Raw genomic sequence first — 21,132 nt, 5'->3', positions numbered from 1 at the left:
TGTGAGCGAGGGAGGGAGAAAAAGTAAAGGTACGAGCTGTCATCGAGCAAAAACGGGAGCTGGAAGCATGTAAATATAATAATAACCACTGCAGCCAAGAAGAGAGCCTGACGAGCCCAGTTGTAAGTAAGCTATTAAGACTCGACTGTACATATATACATGTTCGTGTTTTCTCCAAAAACAATAAGTTCCGTTGGAGCAGCCTTTCAACACCTCTCTCTGTCTCTCGCTAGCAAAGTTGACCCAGACAACAAAGTAAAGCTATTTTTCTTCTACGAGCCCGACACAGAACCCACCGTATTAGCCAGAGGTCCCTTTACTACGGTTCGGAGCCGCGGACCTTCAGTAACAGTAATAAATCACAGCAATAGTACATTCATGTAGTTGTAAACAGCATGATAATATATTAAGTAATACATTTTGGGGCATGTATTCTGTATTCTGTAATGGAATACATTTTAAAAGTAACCTTCCCAACACTGACTAGGAATAATGGGAAAGTCCAAAGAACTCAATGAAGTTGAGGAGTATTGTAGATTTATACAAGTTGGGAACATTTCATGGAACTATTTCTAAGCATGCCATCACAATTGTCTGAGAGGGTCCCTGCTCCAAAATCAACACCTTAAAGCACAACTAAAATTCGCTGCTGACCCCGTGGACAAACCAAATGCCTTCTGGAGAAATGTTTTATGGTCAGACAAGACAAAGATTGACCAATTGTGCTACACTGACAAGAGTTATATTTGAAAGATTAGAGGTGAGCCTTTCAAGTTCTTGTTTTTCAAAGTAATTAAAGCTGTGAGCTGTACAGTCATTGCATCATGGATAAACAGTTAAAAGCCTGAAACATGCCCATGATCAGTGATGTAAACGTCTGAGCACATCTTTACTTGTACAAATATAATCATATGCACATATATAGAGAATTAATGACATTATCATATACATAATTTCATTTATTGTAGCTAAAAATTATAATATAATAACAGATTCCAATCACTTCTATCAGACGGGTAACATTAAACTTGCAAACATAGCAGAATCTTTTATTGAAAACATACAGGCTCTGTAAGAAAAACATGTAATAATGTATGTGCTTCATTATAACACTCAGGTTTTTGCTAATCACATTACATTTCCTTTAGAACCGATATTCACGTTTAAATAGCACATTAACCAACAGTAGTGTTGATTTAATGGTGTTTCTGACATTTTGATGTAAAACCCAGGCTAGAATGATTCTGCACAAAACTCAACATCAGATGCTGAAACTTATCTTCCTGCACGTCCTGATAAAATGCATGATGTAATTATTCCCATGCTAAGACTCATTCGTTATGTCCCAGGACTCCTGGGACAACGGGCTGCTTTCGAAACCTGCCTGAGATGTCTTGAGATTTGAGACACACAATCAAAGACCACCTTGACCTTTTTGTTTTCTCCACCCACCCAGATTTTCTTAAGTCAGGCCGCCATGTTTGTTAATTCCCTGATATTCCCAGTTTGATTTACAGATTTACAGCTGATAGGGTGGATTCCCTCTCCACAAATAAATAACTTTTCAAATTAATCTCAATTACATACTGTTGAATATTAGAGTTTTATAGAGTTGTTTGAATCTCTTATTAAGCTCATCACACACTCTCCCACACACTCACATTCAGATGCATATACAAGCCAACATGTTATATGATCGGCCTCATATTATCTAGTGCAAATAACCAGCCAAGCGTCAGTATGAATGGAAGACAAACAGCCTCAAACCCATGGCACTCTCTGCAGAGAGGCCTTCATCACTCATTCTCCACAGAGTCTTTTTGGTCCAGTGTTGTTGGGAGAACTCATAGTGATGGCTGTTCTTCCAAACGTCTCATGTTTCACTGTCTTCATCTGCCCCACTGCACTTTAACCGGCCAGGGGAATTTATAAAGGTTATCCCCTAGAAACCCTCTGGTGAGATGTCTGTTCTCCCTCGCTCTTCTTCTTCTTCTTCACTTTATATTCCAGCAGGAAATATCACTGCAGCCACTTTGGCACCGGCACCTGTGAGAAAAATAAAACGTTAGTGAATCCAAACACAGCATCGGCGAGCTAACCTCTTCGTCAACCCTTCTGATGTACCTTCTTCAGCTGTTTCATATTGGTTCCTCTGATAGAGGCAAGCAGTTGGTCCCTTGAGTTCTTCGTACCACCTGGGCGGTTTGCATCCAGCATAGGAGGTGGAGGAGGTGGCGGTCCACCCCCAGGAGGAGGCGGAGGTGGTGGTGGAGCCGGACCTCCAGCTCCTTTTCTTGGGGTGAGCTTTGGCGAAGGCACGGGTGAAGGGATGGGTGAAGGTTTAGGCGAAGCTTTGGGAGAACTCCGCAGAGATCCTCCACCTCCGCTCTTGGGCACCTCAAGTGTTCCCTTCTTCTCTCCATTGGCCTGGGCCTGCTTCTGCTCCTGCAGGCGCTTCTGCCTCTGCCTGTCCATGTTGCGACTCAGTATGTTCGTCGTGGTCATTCTCGGTCCTGCTAACTCAAAGTGGTAGCCCAGCTTGAGCAAGGTGGTGTTGTCTTTCAGGATCTTGACCATCTCCATCTCGGTCTTCCCTCCGCAGATGTGCCGCTGGTTCTGAAAGCGCAGCTCGGTCAGCGTGGAGTTGTGCTGCAGCGCCTGGATGAGAGACAGGATGCCCTTCCCGGTGAGATGGTTGGAGTCGAGGTTAATGCTGGTGATGGTCTCGTTGCTGCGGATCGTGCCGGCAATGGCATAAGCGACATGGTCGTCCGCACGGCAGTTAGCGAGAGCGAACGTCTTGACGTGGGTGTTGTTGTGCAAAGCTTCTGCAAACTCGATGAGCGTTTTCGTCTTGATGACCTCTGAGTTGTTGACGTTGAGCTCGGTGAGGGAGGGGTCGTTGCTTCGCACCTGCTGCATGAGCTCATCGAACATGCTTGAGTCTTCGTCTTCCTCCTCTGCCTCCTTCGCCTTGCTGTTAGGGCTGTTTTTGGAAGCACAGTTAGCAAGTTTCCCACTATCCTCAGCTTTCTTAACCTTACCGTCCTCTCTTTGCACCTTCTCCTCTGGTTTCCGCTCAGCATTAAACTTCTCTTTCACATGGTCACTGTGGTTAACCAACTCTTCTCTGTCTGTTCTTTTCTCCATCTTGTCACGTTTCACCTCGTCTTTCTCAGAAGGTTGTCGTTCGAGTTTGACATCAGGTTTGTTTTTGTATTCAGATTTCTTCTCCTCTGCTTTAGCCTTCTTCTCTTCTGGTTTACACTCTTGAAGCTGGCTCTCCGATGCCTTGCTCTGCTTCACCATTTTAGAGACAAGCCCCTGTGTCTTGATACTCTCCGTTTTTCTTTCCTTTTCCTTGCCCACATCTTTCTCGCTTTTTTCTCGTAGCTTTGAGATAATGTCTTTGGTTTTGCTGTCATCTCGTCTCCTGCAGTCTTCCCTCCTTTCTTTCTCTTTGCTCTCATCCCTTTTCTCCTGTAACTTTGAGATCATGTCCTGTGTTTTGCTGCCTGTGCTCACTCTGTTTTCTCTTCTGTCTCTCAGCCTGTCCTCATATTTCTCTTTGTCACGAGCCTCCTCTTTCGTGTCGCTCTCTCTGCTATCCAACTTCCTGTTTCGACTTGAACACCAGCTCCCGTCTTCTTTTGAACTTTCAGGACCTTTGCTGTTTCTGTCCTCCGCCTTGATATCTCTTTCATTTGAGACACTAGCTTGTCTTTGCATTCCCACTTTCATATCGTCATTTCCCTCCTGGCTGAGACCCATCTTCCTCAGGTACTCCTGCTTCCGGCTCTCTTTCTTCGGCTCTCCCTGCAGGAAGATGAGGAGTGTGATAAGGAATTTTTTCCTCATCGGTATGACAAAACAAAAAATTACATGGGTCATTTAACGTCTGTGAAAAGCAGCATGTCAAATGATGCGGCGCTCTAAACACAATAAATCACAGCAGAGTCTCAATTTATTAGCTATAGAGCACAGAAAAAGTAGTACCACAGAATTACAGCAAATATTGCATGACATGTAAAGTATGATAAGACATCTGATCGTGCAGCTGTGCTGTCCTTTATTGAACAACAGCGTCTCACAATAGGGCATGTGTGTTTACAGTCAGCAAAAGGACACTATCCATTTTTTTTAGCACAGGGATACATTTGCAATGAGGAGCTTGCTAAGTGTTTGATTTGTGAGCCTCCATCTGTTTTGCTTCGTGAGGCCGTGGCCCTGGCAGATGCATCCTTAAAAGGCAGTGAGCGTAGGAGCAATCAACCAAGGAATTCCACCAGGCCGGGATTAAGAAGCTCCGCAGAGCCGCTGCTCCAACCACTTAAGTGTCTCTCTTCTAAGCACACAAACTGATTAAAATCATGCAAACTACTGACAATAAATTTGTGTAGCATCTCCAATAAATTACACAAATGCCTCTTGGAGAAGATGTTTGTGCTTTGCATGTTTGGCAGATGACAATTAAGGGTAAGGAGTGGATGTAGGCGGGTCATAGATGGGGACTCATTGCTTTTCCTGGCACAGGAGTCAACTCTGGGGACTACTATTTTTATGCTGATGGGACTCGGGGTGCGTGAGGTCCAGTTGCTTCAAGTGAAATGAAAAATAGACATGAAAGCTATCCAGGGGGCTTTGGGTATTATGCAATGCTGTAGCCTATCAGTCAGTTTGATTTCATAGCTCCTTTTAAATCTGGTTATAATAATAATGGATTGCATTTATATAGTGCTTTTCGGGGCCCTCAAAGCACTTTACAATGCCACTATTCATTCACACACTGGTGGAGGCAGCTACAGTTGTAGCCACAGCTGCCCTGGGGCAGACTGACAGAAGCGAGGCTGCCATATCGCGCCATCGGCCCCTCTGGCCAACAACAGTAGGCCGTAGGTAAAGTGTCTTGCCCAAGGACACAACGACCGAGACTGTCCGAGCCGGGGCTCGAACCGGCAACCTTCCGGTTACAAGACAAACTGCCAACTCTTGAGCCACGATTGCGCAAAACTGGCAAAGGGAAGTCGAATATAAACATATGAAGATGAGGATCATGCTTCATCATAAAACACTCATGAGTCAAAGCCAAAGCATATTTCCTCACAAACCTCAAATGATGGCTCCCTCTGGCTGAGCCTCCCTTTGGTGTCTCTCTGTTTCGTCGTTGCATCCCGGACATTGTTGCTCATAGGTGGCTGCGCAGGTTGGTTCTCCCCTGGAATGATGAGCCCCTCCTCGGGGTTAATGTCTGGCACCTTCATCATGTCCATCTTCAGCTCCTCTATTTCCTCGGGGGAGAGGGTGGACAGCAGGTTGTCCAGGTCTGGGTCCTCGCTGACCTGGCGACCTATACGGGTCAGGCCTTTCATCTTCCGTCTGGACATCTTGTCCTTGCCTTTGTTTTTGGGGTTTGTCCTGGTCTGGAGAGGATATACGGAGTTTGTTTCTTTAAAGGTGCTGATGCTGCTAGCGCAAGCAAATCCCTCGATTTAAAATTCAAATGATAAGCTGACTATTCCTATGTGCTGATGTCCTGCTGTTGTGTCGTGTCCCACTCACCAAAAAGCCACCAGAGGCATCAATCCTGGTGCAAAGAGGCTGGTCTCAGAGTCTTGCAGCGAGGGTTACAAGTGACGAACTGTGAGAGGTTCGCATCATCAAAGTGGACTGTGAGGCTGGGACATTCTTCGAAATCCTGTGAAAGTGCATGTCCATATTTAGTTCAGGGTACACACTCCTTTAAAGGTAATGGGAAGGGCTGAAGTTTACAGAGATGCCAGAGCAGGCTTACACAGACTTCCTATTACACAATCTGTATTTATATTGGAGCCCAGTTCAGTGATGTTTATACAGTCGCTCGCAAATAAAGTTTTATAAGAGCTCGCTTTTAAACCAGTGGGGATTGCTACTCTATTGTAGTCACACAGTCAATAACGTTTTGCTGTAATACAAAGGCCAGTGTATAGTTAATAAAATATTGTATGGAATAAAAATAAATACAAATATAATTAATATATATGTTTAAAATATGCATACTGTATATATGATACTAAATATTCCCATAATAGATTAAACATATATTTAATTATTTAATACAAAGATGTGACACTGCATTAGTGTTTCACTGTATATTTACTATACTTAATTTGAGCTTTTTTACTTTTTAACCCTTTAAGACCTACCATAGAACCAAGTCCACCAGAGCTTATATTATATGTTTACATGCTGTGGAGCCATTTTTGGGAGCATTTCAAGTTGATATACATCAATACAACCATTATAGCCCAAATTTTAATGATATGTCTGCATTAAGTGCATAGTAATTACATAAATTGCAAAAAAGTGCAAAAAACTACAAAAAATTTAAAATCGTTTTTGTTTTTTTAACATATATTTCTAGTTAGAGAAATTTAAGAGGCTTATCCCTCAAAACTGTAAATACAAAAAAGTTGCACAAAATAGTTTCCCACCACAGGAAATTTATTTTAAGTGTCTTCATAGTTTTATTTTTGAAATACACCAATTTTTATATACTGCAGGATAAATGAAAATAAATATTATAATGCAAATTTGCAAAAAAACAGCATATGCATCAAAATAAACTATTTCCAGCAGTGCAATGTGAGTTCTAAGCATCCCAGAAACGACACAGAAAGTCATAAAGTCAAACATAACTTTTAAAAACACCAGTATTGGCTCATAAGGCCCTGATAGTAAAAAACTACATTTCCGCAAAATGACGTCACTTCCAGTTTCGGGCAGGCCATGGCGGACGTGCAATAGTTCGTGCTGGTGGACATAGGAAGTGTTACAAACAGCTGATGGATCGGCAAAACGTGTTTCTGAAATATTATGTTTTTGTTGCTGCAAGCGCTTTTTATGCAGTTTTTGCAAAGCTGTATGTGGAAGGAAACTGTGACCGAGGACAAGCTGATGGCATAAGATGTAAGTACAACTCCTCCGGTTTCATATGCAAAAAAAATTATTGCGCTAGCTTATGTGGTTGCAGTGCTACAAGGATTTAAAAATAGTTACGCAAAACGGAGCGTGCATCTCTGACCTGCTTTAAAGGGTTAAAGACACTTTATGGTATTGTGCACTCGACAGACACTTCATTAGGCACACCTCGCTCATTCTGGGGTCAGACCTCGTTTTGTCTGCACAACTGCTTTGATTTAAGAAGGTGCTTGAAACATGCCTCTAAGATTTTGGTCCATATTGACGTGAAGGCATCAAACAGCTGCTGCAGATCTCTTGGTTGCACATCCATGATATCAATCTTCTGTTACACCACATCCCGAGAGTGCTCTATTGGACTGAGATGAAGCCATTTGAGTACAATGGACTCACTGTCAAAATCAAGACACCAGTTTGAGATGAGAGACTTTTCACATGGTGCATTATCCTGCTGGAAGTGGCCCTCAGAAGACAAGTACACTGTTATCATAATGGGATAGATGTGGTCAGCAACAATATTCGGATAAGCTGTGGTGTGTAAAAGACAAAGTTGGTACAAAGGGGTCCAAAATGTGCCAAGAAATTACCCCTAACACTATTACTCCACGACCAGGGTGAACTGCTGATGCAGGGCAGGGTGGATCCATTTGTTGATGATGTTTTTACCAAATTATGATCGACCGTCTGAATGTCACAACAGAAATCAAGGCACATTTTTCTAATATTCTACAAATTTGAGTTACTGTCGCCTTCCTGTCACCCTGAAGTAGTCTGGTCACTCTCCTCTGACCTCTGGCATCGACCAGAGGTTTTCACCCCAGAGAACTGCTGCTCACTGGATATTTTCTCTTTTTTGGACCACTCTCTGTAAACAGTAGAGATGATTGCGTGGGAAAATCCCAGCTGATCAGCAATTTCTGAACTACTCATACCAGCCCGTCTGGGACAAACAACAGTGCCGCATTCAAGGTTACTTAAATCCCTTCTCTTCCTCATTCTGATGCTTAATTTGAACCTCAGCAGGTCGTCTTGACCAAGTCTACTTAACTTGTTTTACATTGTATTAACAAAGTCATATCTTAAAAACGTCAAAAACAAAGTTATGTAAAGAATTTATTTAAACTAAAAGCCATGAATAACAGAATGGACAATAATGAAACTGTCTAATCCAGAGAGCATGTGAAGAGTAGAAATATTGGGACTTTTTTAAAATTATTATTACTTAAGATAACTTGTCGTGTATAAAAAGCTGCAACTTCTGCCTCCGGTGAGTAATCCTGTGATCCTACATTGTTTTCTCATTTCTTTCCTCCCAATATTTACATGCAAATATTTACAGGCAAAATAAGTACATATATTAAAAAAAAAAAAAAAAAAACAATTTAAAAAGGGGGTTACTTTAATAAAGTTATGATAAAAAACAATTAAATAATGTTTTTTAGAATTATGATTGTATTTTGAATCAAACCGTATTGCTGGTATGAACTCATCCAGCGTGAAAGTTCCCTGTTAATATATAAAACACTTTCAAACACCACATTTAAGCTGTTTTGGGGGTGAATGCAGACATCTAGTGGCCAGTGTTATAAATAAAATTCACACTTCTTTCTTTAAACTCAGAAAGAAACACAGACAACAATTTGTTACATTCCAAAGTTAAAATTTATGTTAAAAGAAATAAACATTTTCCAGTCACTTTATTTTACAGTGTCATACCATCCGTATGACGACAGACATGAAGCCATACCTAGACTCTGAACCTGATGTAAGTCATTAAAACACACTCATGGAGTTGGTTGGTTTAGAAGCACAAATGAACAGAAACATCACTGATGTTATATCAAACTACTTATGAAAGCATCTTTACAAAGAAAATCCCAGCGTCTTCCTTGTGCTTTACAAAGGCTCGACAAATCTGTACACGTGGACGTCGGCATCGGAGTGAGTAATTTATGCTGCAGACTAGCTGTGACAGTAATATTAGCTCTCAGGCATTAACATTATGTTTGAGCTGCTTAATACACTACACCTGAAAAGACAATCCAGGGATCACCTATTAGGAGGCATCGTGTTTTTCAATTCGAACCTTTTAAAGAAGGATCAGGGATGCCCTCGAAGCTAAAGGAGATTACAGGTTACGGGCCCTGACCTCACTGGAGCCCGAACCTGCAAGGACAAATTGAAAAGGACAGTTTGACATTTTGGGAAATCCACCGTCTGCTTTCTTGCCGACTTAAAGCCAGATGAGAAGGCTGTTAGAGCCAGGAGCCGGGCAGGTGGACGGCTAGAGGACGACTGGCTGGGGTTACGGATGGGAACATGTTGAGGTTATGATCAGGACAAATTCACGCTGACAGAAGAAAACAGACTCACCTCCCCCAGAATCGAATCTCAAGGCCTGGAAACAGTGCCTGACACTTATTAACATGTTTATTCTGTGCATCTAATCTCATCTAGATTTTTTTTTAAGTTTCGGTAGGAAGTTTTTAAACCAAGACCTTTACCCTGCTTCTAGTCTGATGCTGAGGTAGACTATCGGCCACTTGCTTCTCCTATAATTAACCACACATGTGCAGAAAGGGGCTGACCTGATAGCAGAGTGTGGTGGGTACCACATAAGTGCATTTCCCAACAGCTTGACCGTTTACTGCAACTACAAGGCCTCGAAATTTCAAGATAAATGTACTTTTTACTACATTTTTTTTTTTTTTGCAGCTTGACGGCAACTGTTTCACTTTTTAAAACATAATCAGTGTACAAGTTTATTCAAATAAACTGACGTACCATTGACGCCATTATGAGCTGCAACACCTGTGTTAAGGAAGCCAAAAAGTCTTTATTAAAAAGTCTTTTAGGTTTAATTATTTTTGCATGTAGTTATGCAGCACAAAATGAATATAACTACAGGAAATGTTACTGCTAACTTCATCATTTTTGCTGATTCAATGTAGAATTTTGTTTTGTTTTTAAGCAGAGGATTACAGACAATAACTACATTTTGTTGCCAATATATCAAATGTGCCAATAAAGGGGGGAAAAGCAACAAAAAAAAAAAAAAAAAAAAGCGCACCCGTCAACAAGAAAGCAAACATCTTCTCCAAAATGTCAAACGAGTCCTTTAAAGAGAGGGGATCTTTCAGCAGTAGTCGTTTTTGGCTTCGTAGCTTAGTCCAGAAGGTGAGAACCCATTCACAGTTAAAGGTAACTTAAATAGTAATAAATAGTAAATGGAAAGATGCCAAACGTCATATCTCATGGTACAATAAAAATACACGGTTTTAAAATAACTCGTTACAATATCATAAAATATTTAGTTGAAGAACAGATTTACAAAATATTCATTTAAATAGTTAATCTCTTTTTTCCCCATGGTTAGTTACTGTAAGGCGGGATATTTTATTTTAATCAAGCAGCGTGACCTGCAATTCCCCTGTCCTGATATGTTAGAAGGAATAGACGTTAACACGGATTTCACTGTGAAACACCCTACCCGTCACTATGGAATTAATCAAGACTAATTTCTAATTTATTTAAAATCAGAAAAGAAGCAGAAGGGGACAGATATCTTTGACCAGGAAGCATGCTGATGTTGAGATCGTAAAAAAGGGAGCCACTAATAAACTACTTCAAAGTAATTACTCGTGTCAGATATTAGAAAGACGAGACAAAGTTCAAACCAACAGGTGACAAAGGGCTTCTTACAAAGAACTGGGAGAACCGTTTAGATCTATAAAGCCACCTGCCTTAGAACCAAACATCACTTTTGCAATCAAACGTGGATCCCTTTCTTTCCAGTTTATTTTTTTGCTTAGTCAGAAACATCAAAGACAAAGAAGAAGCACGTGATGCTATGATAACTGGAGAAAGTGGATCAGTGGCAGAGATTACCTGGAATGGAACCACAGGCAGTTATCAATTTATTCAAACTTAACAAGGGGGAGGAGGTAAAACTTTTTTTTTCTTTTACCAAATAAAGAGGGACAGTGGTTTTTTCTAGAAGGTAACAAACACTCTCTTTTGGCGACACCCTGTCGCTGAGGTGAGTGTTTCAGATCACGAGGCTGGGGAAACAGCGCCAAGACGCAGAAGTCGCCTCGCTTTCAGGATCATGTGACGCCTGCCCAGAGGAGTCAGGCGTCAGGTTGCAGGACAGACTTTGATTTAAATTAATACTGTGGAAAAGTAGGACGACGCTGCAAATGAACAACTAAAACAGAACTTAAAGTGCCTCCCGTTTTCTTTCACAGGCAACCCACTGCTAATCGAGCCGTAGCGGTTATTTTAGCGTGTGACTGTGTGCTTAACTGCATCTGCGTGTGTGTGTGTGTGTCTGTGTGTGTGTCTGTGTGTGGGAGAAAGTGCTGCTGCCTTCTTTTGAAACAGTCCCTTCGCTCAGCTGCAGTAGTGTCCCGCTGTGTGCGTGAAGAGGAGCCCATCAGTGACCAGGATACTGAGGTGGAGAGTACGGTGGCGGGGCTGAAAAACAAGTAGAAAAAGAAGACACACATGCGCACACACAGTCAGCCTTTCACTGTAAGTCTAAAAGTTTTTGCCCAGATTATACCAGTATTTTAGCTCAGAGCTAAGCATGTTCATGAAACACACTACAACTACACATGGCTGGTAAACCAAAATAGTGACAGGGTGATTTAATGAAGCTGGATGAAAACAAAGTTATAAAAATTCATATTGAGGGCACGGAAAACGTCCATGCTAAATTTTACAGTTTATGGGAACAGTTGCTGGAGAATAGAGGAAAAAAAAAAAACATGATTAAACACAAGTCAGCTGGAAAATTGTCCCAATCTGTTCAAAGGATTAGTGAAGGTTTTAATCGGCTGGGAGCATTAGGGGAAAAGTCCTCAAATTTAGCAAGACTTATTATTAAAATATGACACAATGTTGTGAAAGTAGCAAAGAGATGTGCTACAAATGTGAAACTAGTGAAGAGACTATGCAGTTCTCCTCTGAGGGAGGAAATGTTCCTAATCAGAGAGGACGATGTCCAACCATTGGACAGAACAGAATTCAACGCATGCTCGGGTGAACTGCACTAAAGTCTCTAATATTTAAGTTAAAAAAACATTATCAGGTGATCACCCAAAGAACCACTTACACAGGATGTAGGCACATCATTTTTTGCTTTACATGCAAAAGCTGTTTTTGTTCTTGATTGTGATTTGACATAAACTGACATGAGCAGGAAACCCTGCAGCCATGTGAGCTCACTCTGATGGAAGTTATGCAGGTCTTACCCTGGCTGTATGCGGGATCCATCGGGCGTGGTACGTACGGTCCCGGCTGCATCACTGGGTAATGTGGAGGCATGCCAGGATACTGGGGCGCCATAGGGTAACCAACGGGTGGATACTCTGAGGGGCAAATTGGTTTGCCATAAGCATCGTACATGGGCTCAACCGGGTAGCTGGCCATGGGGATCTGCTGAGCTGTGGGTTGAAGAAGATCGCACAGTTACGAAGGAAAATCCATACTTCATGGTCGTCTGCATAGACATCGAGAGGTCTCACCATCGTAAGGTGTCCTGCCCCTCTGCTGCCTTCTCTGGTAAAGGTAACAGCAGGAACACATAAAGCAGCAGACCATGGTCGCAATGATGGCCACAAAGAGGAGGATGGAAGACGCGATTCCAGCTAAAGTGGTGGGGCTGAGGAGAAGAAGAGTGGAGGAAGTAAGTTAAAAAGGATTCCCTTTCTTCCTTTGATCATTCAGCCTCATGTTGTTCCTCCCCCCTCTGTGCTGCTAATTATGACTCACTCTGGAGGGAATTAAAGCCGAGGTGGCTGTGATGTGAAGCTTTCGATTTAGCGAAGACTGACCCCGACGTCGCATCCCAGCAAACGCCTCAAACTCTCCACCTCTCTGTCTCGACCAGATTCCACCACCTCATGATCTCAGAGAAGCAACAAAGCCCTCCATTTTATCTTAGCCTCCTCTGCCCACTGATCTGATCTCCCACCAGGCTCAATAAGCCACACGTTATCTGCTGGGTGCTGAACAGTGCCGGATGGTTTAAAATGCTGCGGAGAAAAACTGTCATGCTGCAGCCTCAGATACAAACATGCTTAGACTAGCGTCGGTATTTTTCCCAGCTAAATGATTTCTCTCATTACAGGAGACTCACAGAAAGCTGAGCCACCGCTGACCAGATATTATAGTCAACAGAACAGGCCGTGCACAAGTCTATGCATCACCATAAACCTCATCCAGCTGTTCCCAACATAACACAACAAGAGGCGACACAGTGACATTTGTAACAAAGTCGAACCCGTTTGTGGCAGGACTTTTACTTGAGCCTTCTTGACTCTGTTAATGGTTTGTGTGAAAAACAAACTCAAAGGTCTACTTGTTAATTTTTTTCTAATCTACATTTTTTACTTCCTGATTGAAAGCTAAATGCTCCAAATAAGTTACTAAGTAGAGTTAAGGTGTAATGACTTTACTCCATTTCACTGCAACACACAGAAAACATGTTTTACAATCATTGTGTCCTACATTTTACCATTTTTAACAAGTGCTATCATTTGGCTTTAGTTATGAATCTACAGCTAACATCCATCTTCAATATCCTTTTGTTTACAGTGCCATAAGTAGACGCTTCCTCTACGGTTCCTGTGTGTTCTCAGAGTACTCTGCAAGTCCAAAGATACGTTAGGTTAATTTGTAGGTTTAAATCGGCCTATAGATGTGGATGTGACACTGCGTGGCTGTCTGTCTCTCACTACGATGTAATCCACGTAAGTGGCCGACGCCATGTCCAGCCCTTGTGCATTTGCGTGGCGTTTTATGTGTCGATTACCTTGTGGTTGTGTCACAGTGTTTAATATGCGGTGCCAGCCACGACATAAACAAATAAACTGTCACGTTTTTTTACCGTCCTGGGTTTCCTCTCTTGGCTGAGGTCAATTTTTTGTTCCCTCCAGAGTCGAAAGTATTTGTCCCTCAAGTTTTTCCACTTCTGCGTAGATTTCTTCAACTTCATTCTGATAGTTTCAGCCATCTACCTCCAGGAATTTCCTGACATCTGTGAATCCTTATATTGTGGCTATGATTATTATTCCTTATATATTATTCCTTATATGGTAAATGGTAAATGGACTTGTTCTTATATAGCGCTTTTCTACTCTGTCTCAAAGCGCTTTATACAACTAATTCATTCACCCAATCACACCCATTCACACAAGCACTTTTTTCTGACCTAAGTGCTAAGTAATCTACCATTCATACACATTCACACTCCGATGGATGCATCGGAGAGCAACGCGGGGTTAGTATCTTGCCCAAGGATATTTGGCATGCAGACTGGAGCAGCCTGGGATCGAACCACCGACCTTCTGGTTAGTGGCTGACCTGCTCTGCCACCTGAGCTACAGCCACCCCTGTACCAATGTGACGATTCATATTGAAAAACTGCAGTGAAGAATTAGCCAGACAGTACAGAACCGGCCAATCCTAATCACTGTGGGCTGTTGCATTTCCGGAGAGGTTCACAGCGTAGGTTACAAAGTGGGATTTCAGAGAAGTCTGTGGTTACGATGCACCTACAGCATAGATTTAACCCATTAGCCTGTGATGGTGCACATGGACTTTCACCCAACGTCAGCAGCCATCAGCTTCAGCCCCCACTATAACCCTAAGCTTGATAAGCACATAAGAAGATGGATGAGTATACAGTTTCAGCTTTTCTAGGATAACTGTCCATTGCTAATTATCCTAAACTTTGATCGATCCATTAGCTGTTTTCGTGGCTTTACACAACCTTTCCAGTCTTTAAGGCCCCATCCCAATCCTTTCAGTAATACCGTTTCTCACTTTCAACATTTTATAGGTTTGCACTAAAGCTAACGATCTGCAAATCCTCCTTTCTCCGTTTATTTAACCAAGTGTCACAAATTATTTGGAAATAATGACATTTCACAGACTTCCTGAGAGTTGCCCAGAAGCTGAGCGTCGATGCTTAAGGTCTGGAATCTAAGTTGGAGCTTTGTGGAAACCCATGCTTCGAGGGGATAAAAAGCTCCTGCGGTGATTGCCTTGACTCGAGAACACAAACCGTGACGCTTGGTGTCAAGTAAATGAATAAATAAGTAATAAAACTGAAGCCCCTGCTGCTGCGTCTACGCCCACCTGAACTGGAAGAGCATGCAGCGTTTCTGCTCTCTCTCCGTGATCATCTTGAAGGCGTCCAGGCAGCAGTAGCGTCGGTTGCAGTTCCCACAGCAGAACGTGATGAGAGGGCAGTCGAAGCCGTTGTGCCAGGTGCCATTTTTATCCACATACCACAGACACTGCTCGTTCCCACTGACTGCAAAACAACAAGAGCAACACAAAGTGAAAGGGAGGATGACACAACAGGGGAAGTGATCGAATAACTGGCTATGGAAGGAAGCAGAGAAATGAGAAAAACAGCAAGCGCTACTTCACATGGCTCTTTAAAGTGATTATCTTCCTTTTTGACACGCCGTTGTTTGTTTGTATCAATGTCCTGACTGTTAATTTACAGATGCAGCTCAGGGTTGCCTCGAGCAAATCATAAATATGTATTTTGAACATTTCCTGGCACTTCTTTCTTAGATTTTTCTTATTCCAGACCAGACAGTCACAATGCATTATTCAGCAGTTCCCTGTGGCAGAGGCTGAAAACTGATTCGGGCTCCAGTACTGGAAGGTACCCAGGAGATTTAAAGGACCTGAATGACTGTAACTAAAGATCCCTTTCACTCTCAGTAAATCTGACAGTTACCTCTTCTATTAAAAGACGAGGCAAAGCACCAAAGTCCTTCATCTGAATATGAAGTACGTATTAAATATTTGGCATTTTTGAGTGAAAACCGACCTTAACGGTTAATTTAAGGCCTTAATTTTTGCCATTATTAAGGAAGATCCACACACAGCCACCACAAAATCTGGATGAAAGAAAACTCCGTTTATTTTCCGCAGTCGACGGGCTTACAAAAAAATGATGATTCACACAAACCTGCGAAACACATGCCGTCTCCTCGAAGAATAAACACATTATAAGCCCTTAATTAAGCTGAAAAATGAACGCATGATTATCCTTTCCACATCGTATAATTTGAGGCAGCACTAAATTACAGGTCACAGTGTGTTTGTGAAGGCTTCACTGCTTTTTTATCCATCAGTTTTCATGCGGAGCCCGGGAGAAAACCGACACACTCTGGGTTTTTCTGCTTCACATTTGGCTTTTGGGGGGGTTGACTACACACGACTGGTTCACATACTGCAAAACCAAGAGTTTTACAACACAACTGATGTGTGCTACGCTTAAATAAATGAAAGGCATTTTAATAAAACTCTGTTTACATTAAAAAAAAAACATAACTTTACTACAGTACTGGTGATTTTGTTTTCCACACAGAAAGAAACATTACACTAGGTCATCCAACCCGAGCTGCAGCCTGTATGTAAATAAGATGACACATTTAGCCCGAGAGAGCTGCTTTTCCGTACTGAGCAGAGCGCATTAAACTGATGGAAACTTCACAAAGGCCGTCTAGGCCACAGTATCGAGCCAAGACTTGTATAGACTTGACTCCTGAACTAGCTGACACTAAATTTGGTTCATGACCTTTGAGTGTTAGCCCTGACAATGCAAGTTGTCCAGCTTTATACAAGCTTTAATTTAAAAAAAAATATATTACTGTTTGCTGTCAGTATCATTTAGATGCTAGCCCTGGTGTGGCCTGTCTCTAAAGCACCACTGGGCCAACTGCGACACAGCTTAACTTGCTGAGTAACAGAAGCAGCCCTGCTGCAGTGAATCCTACCTCTGTTACAATATTCTGTATTTGAAACCATTTAAAGAGGTTTTAATTTAACTTTATGAGCCAACGTTTAGCACATCATACTGGCAGGAGTTTTACTTGATCGTATTAATCAGTCCACGCCATTTAAACCAGCGTGGTCTGTACAATGCAGTGTAGTTCACTCTACAAACTGCAATTACTATGGCAATAAACATTTAAACTTTTAAATTTAAGTTTGTGTCACAGACTGTAAAAAAGACAGACGTGGCCACCGTGACGTCACATATTATGCAAACTTGGGGATTGAAAAATAAACCACATATATTTAATCTTTATTTCACCAGTGCTTTAAACCGTATCACAGAGATAGATCATAATTCAGCTTTATCTGACATTTTTTTAAGATCTACCAGGTTCTGCAGAAATCCTGGGTGCCGTGAAGACCAGCGAAAATCAAACAGAACAGCTGTTTGCAAGTGATAGGAAGATTTCACAGATAAGCAGGGAGCATTGTAGCTTTATATATAAAAATATGTCAATGTTGTAGTCCCCTTAGGCTGTCTAAAGGGCCAGGAAGCCAGATCATAAAGTGCACAGCGATGTATAATGCTCACTGAATCTGCTATGCTACACAGAGTCCAGGCAGCAGCTGATGCAGATCTAAAAGCGCAAAAATTATTCAGATCTTGATATATATACTGCCTGGTATTGTCTGTGCAGTCATACAGTTTTTTAAGTTATATTAAAAAGTACTTTTAAGTATTAGCCTTCCAGCACTGTCTTTAAACTCTAGTCTGAGCAGTTCTGCTGGAGAAAACATCTTTTTTTGCTTTGTGTTACCACATATTAGACACCATATAGAACAATAGCGATATACCAGGTTATTTCCTGCGTATAAAATATATTAAGACTTGGAAAAGACTCTTTGCATCGACTACATGTGGACAACTCTTGCTTAAATGTAAAAAGCATTAATTATTATTTTTAAATATGAAATAAAGCTTCTTTTTTTTATTTCTATTGATATATTAAGCTTTAACACACTTCTAATTTTGCTCCAGTATGTACAAACACGTCTGAGTCACTTAGCGCAGTATCAGCCATGAATTACATGAAGATAAATCTGATTTTCACCTGAACAGGTATCTTAACGGTAAAGCACGAGTCAAAACTAGCTAGCTCCCGGTTCTCCGCTAACTATGGTAGATTTAACGAGCAACGGCAGTTCAGTTCATATATACTTGAACTGCAGCACGACTAGTTCCCGTCATAAAGGAGCCAGTGAAAGCTAAACGTGTCCGCTGAACAGCGTTTAGTTCCAGTGATTTGGGCCTAAAATAAACACCGAGGCTCCGGGCTAACAATTAAACAGCCAAAAGCGCTTTGAGATCACGGTGACTGCGGCTCGGTGTGCGGGATAAATAAGCAGCAGTGCCGCAGAAAAGAAAGGGGAAAAAATAAAAGGAAAAAATAAAACGGAGGCAGGGATCAACCGTTACTCCGTTGCCGTTAGCTAGCGGCGGGGCCTGGATGGAAAGCCACAATCTTACCCTGAGAAGTGCTGAGGACGACGGCGAGCACCGCCAAAGTCACCGAGATGAGGGGCATGTTTCCCCCCGGAAAGATCATTCCCGTTTGGATTTTAAACCGAGTAATTTTAAAGAGCAGATGTTCTCATCGGTGTGCACGAGCAGAAAGAGGCGCGCTAACGGTCGTTCTCGTGCATTATCCTGGCCAGGGAACAGCACGGGGGACGGGATGGCTCTGACAGTCCGTAATTTATCCGTGGAAATGACAGAGCGCTGCTGTGACGCCGCTCACCCGGGACAAGGGGTGTGCTGCCTTCACGGACCGACTGAAACGTTAGAATTATGCCCCATCACTCGGCCATCGACAGTTTGCCAACAACAAAAACCAAACCGCGTCACCAGTATAATTACACATCATAATGGAACGGAAACACATCTTTTTACTCAAATACGCAAATACACAGTAAGCCTTTCACATTTAACAAAAAGATTATTATTATTAGCAATAAACATATCAAAGGTACTCATTATGCACAACGGTCTTTATCTGCATGATGCGCAGTATATCAAAAAGCATAATCACTGACTATGGGACGTCAGGACTGACATAATGAATTAATTAAATAAATACACCATTAAATAATTAATTAAATGTGGCAATAATTAATTAAAATTGGAAATAATTAATTTAAATGGGAATTAATTAAATAAATATTTTTGACACATTTAATTAATCAATTATTGACACATTTAATTCATTAATTATTGACACATTTAAATAATTATTTAATGGTGTATTTAATGAATTCATTATGTCAATCCTGGCGTTCCATAACTGACGTGAACGTCGTTTTGAATGCTTAGTATATTGCAGGATGTCTCGTTAAGAGCTCGCGTTTTCGAGCCTCCTTGAATGCGTCTTCCTACCCCCAGCCTGCACTTTCTGGATTTTAGCAAGTACCTGAAAAAACTGCTTTCTTTAATGTCACACTGGTATTAAATATCCTGAAACCGTGGAATGACCACATGTTTGAAAAACCTGTTATTTATAGGAGATTAAAATAAACCACCTAACTAAGCCATATAAGCCCAGGTTCATTATTTTTTCTGTAAAAATATGCAACTGTGAACTTCATTTGTATGAAGTTTCATTAAGTGGAAGTAAATAACTTAGAGATACGGAAAACTTTTTAAATACACTCTCTCTGCCCTTACAGCTGATCCTGCTCACCCGTTTGACCTTCTTAGTAGCTTTGCTGCAATCTGTTAAGCTGGGAGACATGACACGTTTGAAAGGAGAAGCACTGCACTCTGCACACACCAAGCACCCTTAATGATAATGTGTGTTATGGACATTTTTGTGGTGTTTTATAGTCATCTAAGTAGTGTTATATATATTAACAAACTTTTAGATGGTTCAGATCATTAAAAAATAAATAAACAATAGATAAAGATAATCTGAGTAGATACATAATTAATTTTTTAATTTATGATTTCATTTATTAAGGGAAATAAGTTATCCAAACACAGCTGGCCCTATGTGATAAAAGTTATTCCATCTTCTCGTTTAAACAGAAGCTGTTTGACAAAGTGAAGTAAGCTAAAAGATCTCAAAAACACATCACGGCACAATCTGAAGGAAGTCGAGAAGTGACGAGAAACAAATTCAATGACATGTATCAGTCTGGAAAGGGTTAAAAAGGCCATTTCTAAGGGTTTGGGACTCCAGTGAACCACGGCAAGGCCCATTATGCACAAATGGAAAAAACTTGCAACAGTGGAGAACCTTCCCAGGAGGACAGATGCTTTAGTGCGACCTTAAACAGTTCATTCATGCTAGAAAAATCTCCAATACGGCTGAATCAAAGCACCTCTGCAAAGATCAGTGGACCAAAGTTCCTCCACAGTGATGTGAAAGAATCATTTCCGTTATCGTAAATGCTTGATTGCAGTTCCAAGGGTGGCACAAGCGGTTATTAGGTTTGGAGGGAAATGACTTTTTCACATAGAGCCAGGTTGGTTTGAGTAGCTTTTTCCCCCCATTATAAATGGAATGGTTATTTTAAAACTGCATTTTATATTTACTCAGGTTATTGTCATCTCATATTAAAATTAGTTTGATGATCTGAAACAAGTAGGCGTGACAAATATGCAAAAATATAACAAATCAGGAAGAGGACAAATACTTTTTCACTGCTCTGTTATAAACTGTGTGTAATCTAATTTTTGTATCTTTTTTCTGCACATTCCTCCTTTCATAGACAAATATTTACTCTCAGACATCCTTTGCTTGCAAAGGCGAATAACTGTGAAATCTGTAACTTGTTCATTGTGTCATAACTGATGTCATAGGTGACAATATGGAGGAATATGTCACCCATTCCATACCATATTTCATACTCCATACACCTGGCAGCCCCCGTTTAGCCTCGTTTACCCCCCTGTGGTTTTAGCCCTCGTGTGAAGTTCGCGTTTGAGTCTGAGCTGTTTGGCATGTTGACATTCACGATGAGCAGATTCTGTTTTTAAATCCACATTAGCTTGTGTTGCTCACAAAGGTGCATTGGGGTAAGGAGCTCCGGAGCATGAACATCACATCCTTTTGGATTTTCTTGGAAAATTTAGTCATGAGTTCTATTAAAATAGAAACCAATCTACAGGAAACTCATTTTCAAAGAATCTGTTTGCATATTGGCGTTATATCCACAACCCTTTGGCCTCTTTTTTTGACAAGAACTGCTTTTCTCTTTTTACTTCTTGGGCTTCCAGATCTGCCACAGCTGAAAAGCACCGGCTTCTTAGATTTTGCATTTTAAGCCTCAGGACGTAGCCCTGTTGAGACACTGCACTCTGCAGAGCTG

The 21,132-nt window shown here is 41.4% G+C and overlaps 2 protein-coding genes across 2 annotated transcripts; both read right to left on the bottom strand.

The window, feature by feature from the left end:
• Nucleotides 1-1,028: 1,028 nt before the first annotated feature.
• Nucleotides 1,029-6,547, bottom strand: lmod1b (leiomodin 1b (smooth muscle)). The gene is made up of 4 exons (XM_085160756.1): nucleotides 5,560-6,547; nucleotides 5,109-5,420; nucleotides 2,125-3,816; nucleotides 1,029-2,046 (listed from the first exon to the last, which is right to left on the bottom strand). Exons 2-4 carry the CDS (start codon nucleotides 5,382-5,384, stop codon nucleotides 2,020-2,022), a joined length of 1,995 nt encoding a protein of 664 aa, XP_085016882.1. The 5' UTR covers nucleotides 5,385-5,420; nucleotides 5,560-6,547; the 3' UTR covers nucleotides 1,029-2,019.
• Nucleotides 6,548-8,596: 2,049 nt separating this feature from the next.
• shisa4 (shisa family member 4) lies at nucleotides 8,597-18,576 on the bottom strand. Its single transcript, XM_085160762.1, has 5 exons — nucleotides 18,293-18,576; nucleotides 15,103-15,280; nucleotides 12,486-12,622; nucleotides 12,213-12,404; nucleotides 8,597-11,433 (listed from the first exon to the last, which is right to left on the bottom strand). The coding sequence occupies exons 1-5, from the start codon at nucleotides 18,369-18,371 to the stop codon at nucleotides 11,393-11,395; spliced, it is 627 nt and encodes a 208-aa protein (XP_085016888.1). The 5' UTR covers nucleotides 18,372-18,576; the 3' UTR covers nucleotides 8,597-11,392.
• Nucleotides 18,577-21,132: the final 2,556 nt, after the last annotated feature.

Source organism: Neolamprologus multifasciatus, chromosome 5, assembly GCF_963576455.1.
Source record: "Neolamprologus multifasciatus chromosome 5, fNeoMul1.2, whole genome shotgun sequence".
NCBI classification, from domain to species: Eukaryota; Metazoa; Chordata; class Actinopteri; order Cichliformes; family Cichlidae; genus Neolamprologus; species Neolamprologus multifasciatus.
The sequence above is the reverse complement of the archived record's forward strand: the minus strand, read 5'-3'. Positions and strand labels throughout refer to the sequence as shown.

What these genes read in the sequence shown, in the direction of transcription:
- lmod1b (XM_085160756.1), bottom strand. Translation starts at nt 5,384, where the DNA reads ATGTCCAGACGGAAGATGAAAGGCCTGACCCGTATAGGTCGCCAGGTC. An exon ending in AGAGGGAGCCATCATTTGAG is followed by an intron (nt 3,817 to 5,108) that starts GTTTGTGAGGAA and finishes ATCTTCCTGCAG; the next exon opens with GGAGAGCCGAAGAAAGAGAG. An exon ending in ATATGAAACAGCTGAAGAAG is followed by an intron (nt 2,047 to 2,124) that starts GTACATCAGAAG and finishes TTTTTCTCACAG; the next exon opens with GTGCCGGTGCCAAAGTGGCT.
- shisa4 (XM_085160762.1), bottom strand. Translation starts at nt 18,371, where the DNA reads ATGATCTTTCCGGGGGGAAACATGCCCCTCATCTCGGTGACTTTGGCG. An exon ending in CGTCCTCAGCACTTCTCAGG is followed by an intron (nt 15,281 to 18,292) that starts GTAAGATTGTGG and finishes GTTGTTTTGCAG; the next exon opens with TCAGTGGGAACGAGCAGTGT. An exon ending in GGGCAGGACACCTTACGATG is followed by an intron (nt 12,405 to 12,485) that starts GTGAGACCTCTC and finishes TTCAACCCACAG; the next exon opens with CTCAGCAGATCCCCATGGCC.